The 17,637-nt window shown below is 36.3% G+C and overlaps 1 protein-coding gene across 1 annotated transcript in view; it reads left to right on the top strand.

Moving 5' to 3' along the window:
- Positions 1-291: 291 nt before the first annotated feature.
- Positions 292-17,637, top strand: part of LOC120218883 — a 29,984-nt gene continuing 12,638 nt past the window's right edge. The window contains 15 exon segments of the mRNA XM_039215781.1: positions 292-1,437; positions 2,789-2,933; positions 3,267-3,545; positions 3,663-3,830; positions 3,918-4,133; positions 5,564-5,658; positions 7,381-7,552; positions 7,913-8,334; positions 8,808-8,931; positions 9,320-9,415; positions 9,503-9,574; positions 10,298-10,435; positions 10,695-10,848; positions 10,984-11,351; positions 11,545-12,008. Coding sequence (XP_039071712.1) covers positions 515-1,437; positions 2,789-2,933; positions 3,267-3,545; positions 3,663-3,830; positions 3,918-4,133; positions 5,564-5,658; positions 7,381-7,552; positions 7,913-8,334; positions 8,808-8,931; positions 9,320-9,415; positions 9,503-9,574; positions 10,298-10,435; positions 10,695-10,848; positions 10,984-11,351; positions 11,545-12,008 — 3,836 coding nt within the window. The 5' untranslated portion in view covers positions 292-514.

Here is a 17,637-nt window from a genome sequence, read left to right as displayed (position 1 = left end):
CGTTTTAGACAACGAGACCTTGACGAGTTGACAAACTTGGAACCTTATTTATGCTTGGCTCCTACATTGTTTAAATTATGTTGAATTAACCTTGACGAGGCCTTGATTTATTTCAGAAGCTCCATAGATCCATTTTTTTCCAAACAGGCCATAATCGGTTTGGTTCGAGGCTTCGAGCATGAAGACTTGTACAATTGAATTCTTAGGTAGCACCATTGGGCCGAAGAACTCGTCATTTTTGTCCCGCTGGTTACGAGAAGTTTCCTGACCCGAATCTTATCGAACCCCCCCCCCCCCGGTTTTAGCTGTGTCTTCAAACGTCAGTTCTTCCAAATCTCATTTGCAGTCCAGTTTTCTTCCTTGAACTGTTTTCCCGGGATTCAAACACCGAATTCTCAACCCTGGGAGAAGATACAACTCATGAAGCATCAAGTTCTCATGGTCAATCGCAAGATTTCATTGGAATAAATACCCAAAATCCAAACACATACTTCGTTTCCATTTCATATTTTCTATGGACAAAGAAACTGAACTGCTCTCGCACCTAGTCGCGAACCATCTACACCTAGCACAAATCGAGCCGTTACGAGCCACGCTTCTCGCTCTACGAACTAAAGACCCTGAACTTGCTCGAGCAATCCTTCAAACGATCGTTGCCAACTCGGGTCGGTTCGAGAACATTGCCTGGTCACCTTCTTGTCCATCACCAGCTCTACTAACCTACCTTTCAACTCTCGAACTCTTGCAATTTAATAATCCTACATCGATATGGAGCTTCGATCCCGATACATTGCGACTACGAGCGGAATTTTTGTTGTTAGTTCAAGTTTTGATCGACAAGATATTGGCTAGTCTGAGAAGAGATGTTGACTTGGACAAAATTGAAAAGGAGAAGGTAAGTGAGAGTGAGGGTTTTGAGGAAGAGAGACCAGAGTTGTTGGATAGAAGTGAGGATTTGAAAGAGGGAAATGGTGATTTGGGAGATTGTGTTAGGGTTTTAGATAGGTTTTTGGAGTTGGGAATGAGGAGGTTGAGACCGGATGTAGTCATGGACGGTATTGATGATGGTGGTGGAGAGGAGCATAAGGCTGTTTTGGAGAAGGTTTTGATTGAGGAAGAAGACTTGGTTTGTTTGAGGAAGGTGATCATTGATTATGCAGATCTTTTCGATGCCTTATGCGCGAATATTCAGAGGCAATTGAAAGGGCTGGACGATGTTGATTTGGGGATGGCTATAATGGTACGAAGAGAGGAGAAGGTGAGAGTGGATTCATTTGATGAGGAACATAAGGGGGTTCTTAGTTTAATGCAAAAGAGTGTTCAGTTGGCTCATTTGGATGCTATGAAGTTATCTGCGAAGGACGGGGATATTGAAGGAGCAGTTTCTCATATTCGTTTTCTTCACCTTGATCATGGAGTCGAGGAGATTCTGTATCGGTAAGTGCATTTATTGATAAAATGAGTTTGAAATTTACAATTTCACTGCAAGATGCTTAGCTTATTTTATCTAGTCATTATTAGATAGGAAAGAAAACAAATTATCCAATTGTGGTTGGGGTAGGTATGTGCTTTGTTCTACTTCGCTCTTTTTCTGCTTGGCCTTAACTATATATATAGTATCAGTGTTGAACGCTCCTTAAAAAATATTGTATATACTTTCTCAACTTTAAATCTTATCATGCTTGGTTTAATCTGCAGCTTTTAGGAATGGAATTTGGTTTTAGCACCTTGTATAAAGGATGGTTATGCTATTTTTATTTTTAAGACGTCTTATGTGAACTACCCAAGGAATTTTCCACTGGTATTTTTTTTTGGGAAAAGGGCAATTGTGAGTTTGAAATTAAGTAAATGCTTCTTAAAAAGAGGTTGAATCTAAATATCAACTTAACCAACCAAAGGGCTGTTTCATCAGCTACCGTAGACCTTTAACATTGTTTTTGTCATTCTATCAGAGATTAGTTTACTATTAAGTTGATTCAAAGGGTAGAAAACAGACTTAGAAAAGGGGGAAGAGAGTCAGGGTGTAAAGAAGAAGAAAATCATATATAAAATTCTTGTCTATGTAATTAAATAAAATTCACTTTTCTTCTTGTTGTATAGCCTGCTGTTGTATGAAGTGTAATTTATTTTTGGAATAACATTTGAGGCACTCTTTTCCTCCTTCCAATGTCCGCTGATGTATTTTTGTACATCAGTGGTTATGAAGGGGTTTTTTAACGAGGCCTCATTTCTTTATCAAAAAAATAAAAAATAAAGTCAGTACATTTAGAGTGACTACTCCTGGATGTACTAGAACCATTTTATAAATGCTGAAGATGGTTAGATGCCTGAGAAATACATTCTTATATAATTAAAAGAATACATTGTTGGAAAGCAGATACCACATTGAGTTTCATCTTTTTTTAGTGGAATTATAGATGTTTTTAAGCATTCTTTTGTCTACTATTGCTAACATTTTCTTAGAGTTCTTCAATAACCTTTTTCCTGGAAGTAAATTTCATGAAAGTTACTGACAAAATTTATTGACAAATTAACTTTGTGTGCTTTATCTGCTCAATAGTTTTATTCGCTAGATCTCTTTGGTGATTTGAATGGCTATCTGTCATTCATTCATTCTCTTGTATTTGAATGACTGTATTTGACATTCATTCATTCTCTTGTAGATTCTACGTGTAGTTCCCTAGATTTATTTCTTTATGGTTTCAAAGAAATGTCTTTGGCATTGGCATGATTTCATCCATTCCTTTTTAGTTTTTTTTATTTACATTTCCTTTGGTATTTCTGATAGGTCACTCTTAAAAGATCTACTCAAGAGGGTTTTATCAGAAATGGAAATATTTGGAGAGTCCAGGCATTCCCAAGAAGAAAAATTGTTACGGATTTATGAAGAAGCTCTATCATCAAATTGCAGGCATCTGATTCAAATAATTAAAGTATTACCCTCTTTTACCTTCTTATGGTTCCTCACATTCCATACTGGTGACATCCTAGTATATTGCCTATAATTCTTAGTACAAACCATGCTGGCTTGCTTAATTTGTGGTCTGTTTGGGAGATCTCTTAACGTGGTTGAATATGATAGTTTGGATAGTTTCATACCATAATGTTTGGTGACAATTTTAACTCTCACTACTTTACTAAATAAAATCCTTGAGAACCTCTGAATTGGTAATTGCATTTCAATGATGTTCTAGTAAAAAAGATCTAAACTATTAGTTAAATCCTTCCCATATTCACACCTTGTATTTTACTGTGCTTTCTTGCAGGTTATTCATGATGAGTTGCTTGTTGAAGAGATTGAGATGTATAGATCTCTTGATAACAACCAAATTCCACCACCTCTTGAGCATTTTCAAAAGTATTTAGTGGAATTGAAACCTAATGCATATTTAAATAACAATCATTGGCCCTTGACTATGGCATCAAGTTCTTGCATGAGAGATTTGTTCCATTATGCTCGCATTTCTGGGTTACATGTACTAGAGTGTGTGATGAATACAACTTTGTCTGCCATAAAAAAGGAGAACATTGAAGAAGCAAATAATGTAAGTTTCTTATTTTATGTTCAAGTTAATGCATTGACCCAAAACATATCAGGCATTCCTTATGTGTTGGTCTCTTACTTTGTCAATCTTATATGCATCTTTCAAAAATATGGTTAGGTTCTTGTATTGTTCCCTCGCCTTAGGCCCCTAATAGCTACTATGGGTTGGGATTTGCTATCTGGTAAAACAATTTTGAGGCGGAACTTGATGCAACTTCTTTGGATAAGTAAATCACATACGTTTCAGCTGGAAGAATATCCTCTCTATGGAAACCAATCAGATGAGGTAATTCATGTTTCTGAACTTTCATGATGTAATAGTTGAATATTCTAAAGATAAGAAATAAAAATTTTATATTTATATTGTTGACAGGTATCTTGTGTGGAACATCTCTGTGATCAATTATGTTATAACCTTGATATTGCCTCTTTTGTTGCTTGTGTCAATTCTGGTCAACCATGGAGTTCAAAATTCTCATTACGATTGTCTGGACGTGAAAACATAGTATATGGAAGTGAAGATGCAAAGTTAGATACGTTCGTTGAAAATTTTGTGTTGGAAAGGCTTGCCGTTCAAACTCCTCTCCGGGTAAGGCTCCGTAACCACTTTTGAGTACAATTTTATTATAATACTATGAGCAGTATTAAAATTTGGGCACTCTTTTCCTCCTTCCTATGACTATTGAGTTTTTCGGAGCTTGATGGTTATGAAGGGTTTTTTTAATGAGGCCATATTCTTAAAAAAAATACTATGAACAATAATGTGGTATCTGACACAATATAAAACACTTTACTCTTAAATGGAACATGAAAGCTTTGCCAACTAGATGGACCAAGATATATTTTTGAACACAAACAAAACACCCTGAAAAACATCTCGACCATAATTTTCTATAAGACTCTACGTGTAGTTCTACCATCAGATAAAAACTAATTATCATGTTGTAAGAATCTAAATGGTCATTAGTTACACTTGGCTAATAACCTGTATGCACCTGTAAGTAGTTGTATATTTTTTCTTAAACATGTCCTTTTCTTTTGAGGTTGATGGATATTCCATGGAACTTGTTTGGTCTAGGTTGCATAGTTTTGCCTCATTCTTTCTAGTTTTTGTCAACACTAACCAGTAACCATGATGCTATGTGATTAGTAGAGAGCATTAAGAGAATACCTCTATAAAATGTTTTAAGGAGAAAAACAGGTACCTTCGCCTCATTGGAGCTTATAAACAGTGACGAAGAAGATGGAAGGGATAATACAAATCCTTCATTTTGCCTTGAGGACAAGTGAGTTTTCATGGGGGAAGTATTGATATGGTTCCACTACCCAGCAAAGTCTCATCTACTTGGCCTACACAATTCCCATGATCTACATGACGCTAAAGAGGAGTTACAAGTCCCACCTTAGCAGTCCTTTTTTTTTATAAGAATTGAAGGCCTCGTTAAAAACCCCCTTCTTGATTAATGGAGCTTGTAGAGAAGCTTCTTAATTTTTTTTGATAAAAGAGAAGCTCCTTAATTAGCGGAAGGAGGAAAAGAGTGCCTTAAGATTTCATTAATCACAAAGGAAGTTACATAACAAATACAACACTCATATACACCCCTTACAGAAACTAGAAAACCATTAAACAACCCTAAACTATCAGTTCTGCCATATTTCTATTATCTTCTATTTTATTGAACCTTAGCTTTGTTTTCCAGCAAATAATAGTCCAGACTCCAGACTATGTATTGTAAATATCCTATGAGTTTTTTTTAGGCATGAATAATATTACTTTGGGTTTTCTAGATTATGGATTGTAATAGTGTCAAGAGTCTTCACTGCTACATCTAATAAAAAAATTTGTTCTTTTCTTTATCATTTCCTTCCTTAGAAATTCTGCTTCTATCAGTATTGCTCACATGTGAAAGATTGTTGTTATAGAGGCATTTACGAGAAATTTTGCTTGTTGAAAGCTGTAAGCAGTGCTTTTCTCCTTCTAATGTGGTATTTCTCTCTAACCACATTTCTTTTCTGTAGGTACTGTTTGATGCTGTTCCAAGCATAAAGTTTCAAGATGCTATCGAATTGATTAGCATGCAACCCATTGCTTCTACTCTTGAGGCCTGGAAAAGGTATTTATACTGAGTGGTTTCGGATATATGCAATCCCTAGAGCTTTATTTTTAGCTTCGAAATTCTGATTGGCCATCCACTGAATATTGGACTATGATGGAGGTGTTCCTCACAACAGAATTTTGTTACTTATTGTACTGTAGTGGTGAATGCTGTGGTTGGTTCAGGAATTGTTTTTTTCATTTTTGCAAGGTTTTGTATTTATTTGATGTGGCCTTAGATAGAGCACTATGCAGCCAATTTTATGGGGTTAGTGTTGGTGCCAGTGATGGTATTTGATGTGGTTACAAAGCAATTTTCTGATTTTATGTTTTCTACAGTAAGAACTCACCATCTACATGACATTTGTATCCTATAAATTCCAGAGATGCCTGCTTGACTGGATTTTGAGAGGGTTATGTCTTTTTATCTTAAAAATGATACATGTAATTTCAACTCTCTGGCTAAAGATACTGCAATTTACCACTTGCATCTTTTACCGTTAGTACTATAAATGGATGTTGAAACTATTGACCTTAATGTCAGGTTAAAACTGCCTTATTGAGGCGGTGTGTTAGAGGTATTGAGGATTCTTCCTGTTCGGTTTGTGGTGAGGATACTGAGTCGATGAATCATTTGTTCTTTGAATGTAATGTTGTTTGGGGGATTTGGGTGAGGTTTCTTCAAATGTGGGATTTGTGTTTTGTGGACTGTGTGGAAATGCAGAAATGACATTGTGTTCGAGAAGGGTAGTTTGGATAAAGTTAAGCTCTTTTTTCTGGTCAGGTATAGGGTGGCTTCATGGTTCTTGGCTAAGTATTCTAATATTTCTATCCCTCTGGACTGCCTAGTAGGAGAGTTAACTTTGGCTGATCAGCATCGCATTCCTTCGAGGTCTGTTTTGTCCGAGTCTAAGTGGTGTCCCCCCCCGGGTTTCTTAAAACTTAATGTTGATGGGGCAGTTAATTTTGACTGGAGATGCAGTGGTATTGGTGGTGTGCTAAGAGATGCTGATAGTAAAAGGTTGGAGTTTTTCTCAAGTTCGATGGGACCAGGCCCCCAATCCTTGCTGAGTTAAAAGCAATTCATGCTGGGTTAGATTTGTTTTTGAAATCGGTTTGGAGGGATAAAGGAACTCTAATTCTAGAGAGTGATTCCTACAATGCGCTAAAGTGGATTTCCAATCCAGAAACATGTCCAGATCTTTATGTTCATGTGGTCAGAGTTATAGCCAAGTTAGTTAGTGAGTTCAATGTAACTACTAGGCTTGTTAACAGATGTATAAATGTGGAAGATGATCGTTTAGCTAAATCAGACATAGGATAGCACAAGGTTTTGTGTTTGTTTGTATTTGCTGGTTGTCTTTGGGGTTGTTTTAAAGGGGTTTTCTGTTGTATTTTATGTTCTGAACTAGTTGTATTTCTTACTCTAGTAATAACTCTTTGGACACTCTTTTCCTCCTTCCTATGATCATTGAGCTTTTAGGAGCTTAATGGTTATGAAGGGGGTTTTCAATGAGGCCCTATTTCTATAAAAAAAATTGCCCTTAATGTCAGTATATAAAAATTACATTTTTCCTGGTTGCCACATCATATGCGTGCCGTGCTTCAATATATAACAGATATTGTTATCATGGTTGCTATTCATTCCATTTAATTCACGTCCTTTTTCCCGGTATCACTTATGAAAATGACTCCCCCCTCTGATGCTGTTTTTTTTTATTTATATTCCTTAATTTGGCAGGGTGCAAGATATTGAACTTATGCACATGCGCTATGCTTTGGAATCGACTGTTCTTGCACTAGGAGCAATGGAAAGGAGCATGACTGGTGACAAAGTGACTCATCAAGTGGCACTATGTCATTTGCAAGACCTAAAGAACCATTTAGCAGCCATAAAAAATATTCCACGCAAGGTACTCTCCTACAGTCCGCATTATTCTTTTTGAATTTTGTTTCCTTAATGGGTGTTAATCTTGTGCTTTTCTTCATTGATGGAAAACTGCAAGTTCTTCTGGAAAAACCTATTGGATTGTATCTATATAAATGTTTTCAGATGGTTATGCTTATATCGGAGTAATTATTTACAAGTGGCACTCGGTTAACATTATTGGCATGTAGCAAATACTTTCCTTTTAAGTTCTTCATATGATCAATCTTTTTTTTGTTGTATTTGAATTGTCTAACTTTCCCAACAGTGCTCGTAGACTTCCCATTTTAGTTTCCTGTTATTTCCCCCCCAAAATTTACATAACGTTCATTTTGTTCAAATGCAGATACTGATGGTGAATGTGATAATCTCACTTTTACACATGGATAATATCAATCTCAATTTGATGCATTGTGCCTCAATAGGAGGCCTTTTTCAACAGCCTGTTGAATGTGGTTCGGAACACACTGATTTAGCCATAGATGAAGGTGGAAACAAAATGGTTATATCTTTCACAGGGTTGCTACTTGATATTGTACGTTGCAGCCTTCCACCATGCATAACTGAGGAGCATGCATCTACTGATGGTTTAAGCATGTCTTGGAGGCAGGCTTTGGAGTGGAGAATCTCAATGGGTAAACGTTTCATTGAAGATTGGGAATGGCGATTATCAATTTTGCAGCGCCTTCTCCCATTATCTGAACGGCATTGGAGTTGGAAGGAGTCATTGACTGTATTACAAGCAGCCCCATCTAAGCTACTTAACCTGTAAGCTTGATGATAACACCTTTGAAATAATTTGTTAATTTCAACTAAGAAAAAGCAGAAAGTGTAGGAAATATTTATCTCATTAGCATAACAGGGGTCATTTAATATGAATCTGTCAATCATGTTTGTGTATTCTATATGGAAAAATATCTGTTGGAATTGGTAATCGATATCCTTGGTTGCTGAGGGAATACCTGAATTCCTTTACTTTTGAAGTTAGAAATTATATCTTTGCATGATGAATAAACATTTCTATGAAATCTCCTTTGCACATGTAAAATAAAATGTCTCGGGGGACAATTTTTACATATAAATTAGAGTAGGAGTTGAGGTAGAAGTGGAAGTAACTCTTTAAAGCATGTTTCTTATATTTATGATATGTAAAAATATTGATTCCTTAAAAATATCAGTAAAACTTTAGAATGTGTATTGAGTTTCTCTTCTTGTTTATTGATCTTTTCTTTTCTCGACAGTTGTATGCAGAGAGCAAAATATGACATCGGAGAAGAGGCTGTTCATCGGTTTTCGTTATCTGTAGAAGACAGAGCTACCCTTGAATTAGCTGAGTGGGTAGATAATGCATTTGGAAAAGTGCATGTAAGTACCTGATCAATTACCGAACAAGTTCTTTAGATATACTTTCATATTTATTTTCCACGGTCTCCCTATGGTTTAGGATTCTTTTTATGTTACTTATGAATTGTTATCCCCTGCTTTTTGGAAACTTTCTTGTAATGCACTTGTGGAGGGTAATATTATTTTTGAATTAGTTTGAATCTGGTATCATTTCTTTATTTTCAATACATATCAGGCTGTGGGTTTTCTTATGCTACTTAGGTTCAAGTGATGTCAAAACAAAGTGATGTGGTTTATACAACTTAATCTTTGTTCTTGTGGTGCACATCACTTTTGTAGTTTGTGGTCCTTCCCCTGCCTGGTATATCACCACTGTATCTTTCCTAGCTCATGCATGTGTTTTATGCAGGTAGAAAATGCTGTCTCTCTTGCAGCTGATGGGGCTTCTACGGTTCAGGATCTGGATTTTTCACTGTTGCGCTCTCAATTAGGTCCTTTGCCTGCTGTAAGTGCTCACTTACATTGCTAATTCTTTCTTCCCTCTTTCATGTTTCCAGTTTGGAAAATATTAGACCTTTTCTATATCCTGCAGATATTTCTGTGCGTTGATGTTGCTGCAACTTCAGCAAGGTCTGCCCATATGTCTCAATTGCTTCTAGATCAGGCAATTCTCATTTACCTTTGAACTTGATACCTTTGGAGCTACCTTTCCTCCTCTTCCAGTTCCGTTTTTGCAATTTCTTATAGTTTTGACTAATGATTGCCAGCCAAAACAATATTCTTTTACTACCAATGAGACTGATCTTTAACCTAAAGCATATTTCATGCTCTTCTTAAGTAAAATGTTCTGTGTCAATTCTAACAGCAATTCACCATAGGAGGGGAGCTCAACTTGAAAATGAGCCTGACACACACACACGTATGTACCTATACCCCAAACTAAACCAATGTCAGACAAAGCCACACAATCCCGCCTCTCATGCACATGCCCCATTGAACAGTTGAGAGCAATGAGCCTATGGTTAAGGCTAATTTAAGCCCTTCCCTAGCTTCCAATCTGATCCCATATAGTAGTGAGTGGAAGGGGTAACTTGAATTAAGGCTAAAACAAACCCAATTTAAACCAATGTGGGATTAGAGAACATCATTTAATTTGCTCTTGTTTTAAATATGGCTCTTTAAGTGATATTTGAGTGTGAAACAAAATAGTATTATATTTTCTTTATTATTGATGATCTAATGTTCTTTTAGGGGAAAACTCATATAGACTCAAACTTACCTTTCTACTTGTGATCTAACAAGAATATAATCTTAAGAGATTCTTGCATATCAGTTTGTGTGTTTTGAGGTCATGTTGTTATTGACAGTGAACTCTCTTCATGTTCAGGCTCAAGTTATGTTATCTGAGATATATCCAGGAGGTTCCCCAAAGGTGGGTTCAACATACTGGGATCAGATCCATGAAGTTGGAGTTATTTCTGTATTACGATGTGTCCTTAAACGACTTTATGAGTTCTTGGAACAGGCATGTATTTGAATTTTCTTGAATGCTCATTTTTCCTACAGTTTACTCTTGCCTCCCTTTCCTCTCTTCCTTTTTTCTGGGTGATATAGAAAACAAATTATATGCTCTGCAAACATTGTGTTCTGTATTTCCTTCAAAAAGTTGTCTGGATGGTGCTTTATGTATTGCACTTCAGAGAATTTCAAGTATAGTGCATATGGTCTGCTTTTCTTTGGAGATGATTGCTGGATTTCTGATTGTTCTGTGTGAGCTTTTCCAGGATAGTCCTCCAGTTCTTCAGGCCATTCTGACAGGGGAGATCTCCATTTCATTAGCCCAGGATTCTCATCGACAGGGACAAAAGGAACGTGGTTTTGCACTGCTACATCAGATGATTGAAGATGCTCATATGGGCAAGCGACAGTTTCTTAGTGGTACTTGTTCACTTTTTGGCTCTTCAGGGACAAGGGGTCTTGCAACTATTTTATTGGCCATGTTGTTATTTTGATGTTTGGTTCCATAAATATGCTCCATTACTTCTTATGTGTCCTTGTGCCATGAAACCTTAGGCAAGCTTCACAATCTAGCAAAAGCTATCGCTGATGAAGAAATGGAAGTAAATTTTACTAAGGGGGAAGGATCGGGAATGGACCTCAAAGTACAATCCAGTCTTGACAAGGATGGTGTTCTCGGGCTTGGGTTAAAAGCTGTCAAAAAGACATCATTAATTTCCATGGCTGGAGATAATAGCATGCAGTCTGTTGGATATGATATGATGGATGCTGGGAAGAGACTATTTGGTCCTTTAAGTGCAAAGCCCACTACGTATTTGTCACAATTTATTCTCCATATTGCTGCAATAGGTGACATAGTGGACGGAACAGATACAACTCACGATTTTAACTTTTTCTCACATGTATATGAATGGCCCAAAGATGTAAGGAGTTTTATTACCTTGCTTCCTAGATTATCTTCTTCTTCAGTTTGTATTACTTTGCTTTGGGTTGAAAACGGGGAAATTTTGGGAATGATATGCCATTGTACCCAAGAAAAGGAAAAAAGAACTTAACTAATTCACTTGATTCTTTTATATATGCAAAATATTAATTGTTTACTTTTTCTCTCTTCAGCTTTTAACTCGTTTAGTTTTCGACCGAGGCAGCACAGATGCAGCTGGAAAAGTAGCGGAGATAATGTCTTCCGACTTTGTTCATGAAGTAATTTCAGCATGTGTACCCCCAGTTTACCCTCCACGGTCTGGTCATGGATGGGCATGTATTCCCGTCATCCCCACATGCCCTCGTAGTTGTTCAGAAAATAAAGTACTTTCTCCTTCTGCTAAAGAAGCTAAGCCTAGCTGTTACAGTCGTTCCTCTGCAACATCGGGGATCCCTCTTTACCCTCTCCAATTGGATATAGTTAAACATTTGGTTAAAATATCTCCTGTCAGGGCTGTCTTGGCATGTGTTTTTGGAAGCAGTATGTTACACAGTGGCAATGACTCCCCTATATCTAGCTCCTTGGATGATGATTTATTGCAGACACCTGATATTGATTGGTTGTTTTATGAGTTTGCGCTTGATCAATCTGAAAGGTGGCTAGCATGCCTTGCAGAATGTTTGTCGAAACGATTTTTTCTAAAAGGTGAAAATGTGAGATTTTGAAAATTACATTAATTTATCTTGTTCAATCGATTTTTTTTTAAAAATGCGATTTTTAAAAACTATCGTTTCGAAAATTCTGGATTTACTTTACGATCGAAAAAATACGGTTCAAAAAGTCGCCACCAATCTTTAATTAGGGTGTGATTGGGCACTCAAAAATATTTGTTATTTTAAATAAAAATTAATTTTAATTAAAATAACAAGTTAAGGTTTGCGTTACTAAAATTCAAGTTCGGGAGTCGGTTACGTGCAGGGAAGGATTAGCACCCCCACAACGCCCTAAAACGATACCTAGTCGATTAATTAATGTCTTTGCATTGAACTTTACAAATTCGAACTTAATTTGATTTTTGATCCCATAAAACAACGATGTAAATTTAAAAACATTCAAAAGCACTCAAATAAATTAAATTAAAATTACCGAGTCGTTTTAGAAAGATAAAGAATGTTCGATTATTTACAAATATCGAGACCAGATCTTAAAGATATAACAATCTTTTCTCGATATATTTAAATAAACGAACATTTCTTTTTCTCTCGTTCCCAAATTTTAGGGGACGAATCAATTTTTTGGTTTCACTTTCGGGATACACTTTTATTTTAAAATCATTAAAAGCAGACCTCAAATCAGTTATGACGGCCCACTTCAACAATTTTAAATTAAAAGGGTATTACCCTTAGTCCGATTATGTAATAAGTCGAGTTATGCGCGTGAGGCTATCATGCAAATTATGCAAAATAATATCATGTAAAAAAATTAAATATACAACATTAAAAAAAATAATAAAAAAAATAACATACAACGTGATATGCAAAAAAAAAAAATTATATACATACATTTTAAAATTAAAAATTAAAAATTATGCACATTAACATATTATACAAATGTGACTTAAACACAAAAACGAAAACATGACATGCTAAACTATAAATTTAAAATATATATATACATTTTAAAAAATGACTACATTTAAATATACAAAATTACACATACGAATTAAAAATTAAAACATAGACTTAAATAAAAACAAACATAAATAACAAGGGATCTACACCTAAATGACCCAATAAAACTACAACTAAAATTAAAAATGAGAAAATATCTAAATCAGGGCTAACACAAAGGATTAAATTCAGAAGTAGTCCTAAAGGTGACTAAAGTGTAAAATAATATTAAAAATTTGGAGACTAAAACCTGATTTTACCAAGCAAATTTGATGGCCAAAAAGTAATTAACTCAAATACTTACAATGACTAAATCCTAATTTAACCAAAAACTTTATTATGCAACATAACTTAAAAACCTAAGCTAATGCTTCAACACCATCAGCCGCTCTCTCTTCTCTACTCCATCTCTTCCCTTCTCATTCTCTCATACCCCTCGATAGTTGAACCGAGAGCCTCCATCGACTGCAATCGCACTTCACCTCAACCGACGAGCAACCCAACGACAAAAGAAGCTTAACCATTTCGGTTTTCCATGTCCCAAAAGAACCCACTCTCAACCGAGGACTTTGGCATACCCCTAACCTTCACAATCGAGAAAATCATTCCGGTGACCACCCTCAACGGTGACTATCTACTTCTCCGGCGATGGACTCAACTTCTCTTCCTAACTTCCTATACATCCCTAAAAAACCATAAGCCCTCTCTTCCAAGCCCCCCACCGATGAAAGAAAACGAAGAAGAAAGGTAAATTTCATTTGAGTTTTTCATTTCTATAGACAAGTTCAATCTTACACTGTAAAATGTTTGTTTGTTTTTACTTATGAATCTCTCAAATCGAATCAAAGAAGCTAATTAACAAGTTTCTACCCTAAAGACGCAAACATAGCATTGGAAATGACATTAATCTAAGGTAAATAAACCACTGCTCCTTTATGCTTCTGTTTTGGTCCTAATTCGAAACATGTACACACACAAGAACATTATGAAAGCAATGGAAAATGAAAGTAAAATAAATACCCTTTATAACTCTGTGTATTGCTTTGGCTTGATGAAATGAAGGAACTCCTCTGTTTCCTTTGATAATCAAAATCCACGAAAAAATCAGTACAATGTTTTTCGTTTCTGCTATCTAATTTCTGTCCAGAGACACCCTGGAGACCCTCCCCCCTTTCTTTCCTGATCTCCCTCTCTATTTACAGTTTATTTCCCCCCACGTAAAAACTGTACATTTCAGTTTTTATTACCCACGATGAAAAAAAATAAAGAAAATGGCCTCCACGTTTCTTTTCTGGTTTTTAACCCCCATAACTGTTTTCATTTGTAAGTGATATGGGCCCCGGACAAATCAAACATCTACAACTGCCCCTCTTTGCTTATTGTCGAGTAACGAGAATAGAGCAAAGATTAAAAGATGGTCAAATTTGTCCGGCCATGAGAACTTCAAAAGATTAAAGCACTCCATTGTTACTTCGGGATAAATGAAACTTGAAAAAGCTTCGGATGACGGGTCCGCTCCATATTCCTTCAGGGAGTATAAGACTCGAACAATCTTCAGCAAATGTGTCTGCTCCCTATTCGTTTAGGGAGTATAAGACTCGAACAATCTTCAGCAAACGGGTCCGCTCTCTATTCTATCAAAGAGTATAGAACTCGAACAATCTTCAATAAATGGGTCCGCTCCCTATTCGTTCAGGGAGTATAGAACTCGAACAATCTTCAACAAACGAGTCCGCTCCCTATTCTATCAGAGAGTATAGAACTCGAACAATCTTCAACAAACGGGTTCGCTCCCTATTCTATTAGAGAGTATAGAACTCGAACAATCTTCAACAAACGGGTCCGCTCTCTATTCTATCAGAGAGTATAGAACTCGAACAATCTTCAACAAACGGGTCCGCTCTCTATTCTATCAGAGAGTATAGAACTCGAACAATCTTCAACAAACGGGTCCGCTCCCTATTCTATCAGAGAGTATAGGACTCAATCTTCAACAAACGGGTACGCTCCCTATTTTTTCAGAGAGTATAGGACTCAATCTTCAACGAACTTGTCCGCTCCCTATTCCTTCAGAGAGTATAGGACTCAATCTTCAACAAACGAGTTTGCTTCACTACTCTTTCATGAAGGCTTATAGATTTAATTGCTTCACTGCTCTTTCGTGAAGGCTTAAAATTTACTTATTTTGAAGGTCAAACCTGAAAATCAAACATTATCAATCATGAACATATGCTTGCGAATATTATATTCAAAAATTTAGAATTTGACAAAATTTCTAAAAATTCATCTCTATCATGAAAACTTGTCTGAAAGCCATTGGATATTTGATTCTGCTTTGACTCAATTTTCGTATGAACATCATTCTTGTCAAAATCTCAAGACCAGTTATCTTCATCTCGATGCTTCAATATCTTCAATCTTCAACTATCATTGAGAAACTTGCAAATGCTTAAGTCATCATGCAATTATGAGTGTCATGATCCTATTCATGCCTAAATGTATGCAAATATGCAATTTGATGCATTTTCTTCTTCGAAGGAACTCTATCTCCTTTTGATCTTGATGGAACTCGGCTTCATCTTGGGCACAGAACGTTTGACCAGTTCACCCCAGTTGACAATCTCAATTCCATATCTCTCGGCTTAACATGACCTTGGCTCCTTTCTTTCTTAAAACCCGTCAGTATCCATGACCAACTTCTCGACAAACAACAATCTCTTAGGGTCATCTTTTAATGGCTGAAATTTTCTACGAACTCCAAAGTTTTAGCTTCCCGTAGCCACACAAGCTTACATGTTTAAACCATTGTCAACTTCAGAATACCTGCATTTTCCAAAACCTTTTTCACAATAATACAAAATGATCTCATGTACTTCAAGTTAAGCTATATGTTTTAACTTTTCAAAATAAGATGCTTACAAAAGGGGAATTAACAAGAAAATACATCTCTTTATTTATATAATGCAAAGAATTTTTAGGTAATTTTATGGCAAACTTTTAACTGGAAACAGTAAAAGAACAAAAGAGTAGGCATCTTCAAATATCAATAATGCAAATGCTTTTGAACTGGCACGCCGTTAGAATGTCTCGAGTGTAGCTTCTGTCAAAAAGATCTTCAAAATTATGATGCTTAAGAGTATGAAGCTACTTCTAAACTCCCAAATCTCTATCATTAGATGCCATAAACCAGTATTGAATCTCATGTGCATTCAATTTCTCTTGGTTATTTCAATCGAGACTCATTAATCTTTAGTCTCATCCCTGATCACCAACTGTCATTGTTACTATCCATATCAGGAGCTCTTTCCACTTCCAAAATTAATTCAGAATCTTCCACCATGCACGAATTCTGAATTTCAAATTCAACTCAAGTCGCCCTTTGCGGGTTTTCAACTTGAGACCTCCTTTGGTTCCAAGACGCCCTTTTCGGGTTTTCATCTTGAACCCTCCTTTTATTTCTCTTTTTTTTTTCATTTTTCTCTTTTTTTCATTTTTCATTTTTTCTTCCCTTTTCCATTTTTTCTTCTTTTTTTCTTTTCGTTTTTTCCATCATTTTTCTTTTTTCTCATTTTTTCTCTTTTATTTCTTCTTCAAGCAAAATATCTCTTAACAGCGTCGGCATTCACTGGATATGGTAATTCTGATCCGTCCATTTCAGTTAGGACTAGAGCTCCCCCAGAAAAGGCCTTCTTGACAACATAAGGTCCTTTCCAATTGGGCATCCATTTTCCTCTGAAATCTTTCTGAATAGGCAAAATCCTTTTAAGCACCAAATCTCCCTCATGGAATTCTCGAAGGCGAACTTTCTTACCATGTGCCCGTATCATACGTTTTTGGTACATCTGACCCTGACAAATAGATTTCAATCTCTTTTCTTCAATCAAATTCAACTGGTCATACCTAGCTTGGACCCATTCTTCCTCATCAAGCTTTACCTCTGACAAAATCCGAAGTGAGGGAATTTCCACCTCAATAGGTAAGACAGCTTCCATCCCATAAACCAAAGAAAACGGAGTTGCCCCAGTTGAAGTCCGTACTGAAGTTCGATAAGCAAACTGAGCAAAGGGCAACTTCTCATGCCAATCCTTATAGGTCTCAGTCATTTTCTCTATGAGCCTTTTGATGTTCTTATTGGCCGCCTCTACTGCCCCATTCATCTTTGGGCGATAAGTAGTGGAATTATGATGCTTTATTTTGAACTGTTTACAGACCGAGTCCATCATCTTATTATTTAAATTCAACGCATTATCAGAGATAATCCTCTCGGGCAAACCATATCTACAAATGATCTCATTCTTCAAAAAATTTGCATATTGTAGACTGGGTAACATTTGCATAAGAAGCTGCTTCTACCCACTTGGTGAAGTAATCTATGGCTACCAGAATAAAACAATGGCCATTTGAAGCTTTGGGCGAAATTTGTCCAATAACATCCATGCCCCATATTGAGAATGTCCACGGAGCTGTCATTACATGCAACAGATGAGGAGGAGTATGTATTCTATCTCCATAAATCTGACACTTGTGACATTTTTCGGGCATAATTGATACAGTCTGTTTCCATAGTTGACCAATAATACCCAAATCTCATAATCTGCCTAGCCATAGCATGCC

Source organism: Hibiscus syriacus, unplaced genomic scaffold (assembly GCF_006381635.1).
Source record: "Hibiscus syriacus cultivar Baekdansim isolate YM2019G1 unplaced genomic scaffold, ASM638163v2 tig00110201_pilon, whole genome shotgun sequence".
In the NCBI taxonomy this organism is placed as follows: domain Eukaryota; kingdom Viridiplantae; phylum Streptophyta; class Magnoliopsida; order Malvales; family Malvaceae; genus Hibiscus; species Hibiscus syriacus.
Note: the sequence above shows the minus strand (reverse complement) of the source record. Positions and strands in the feature narration are given on the sequence as shown.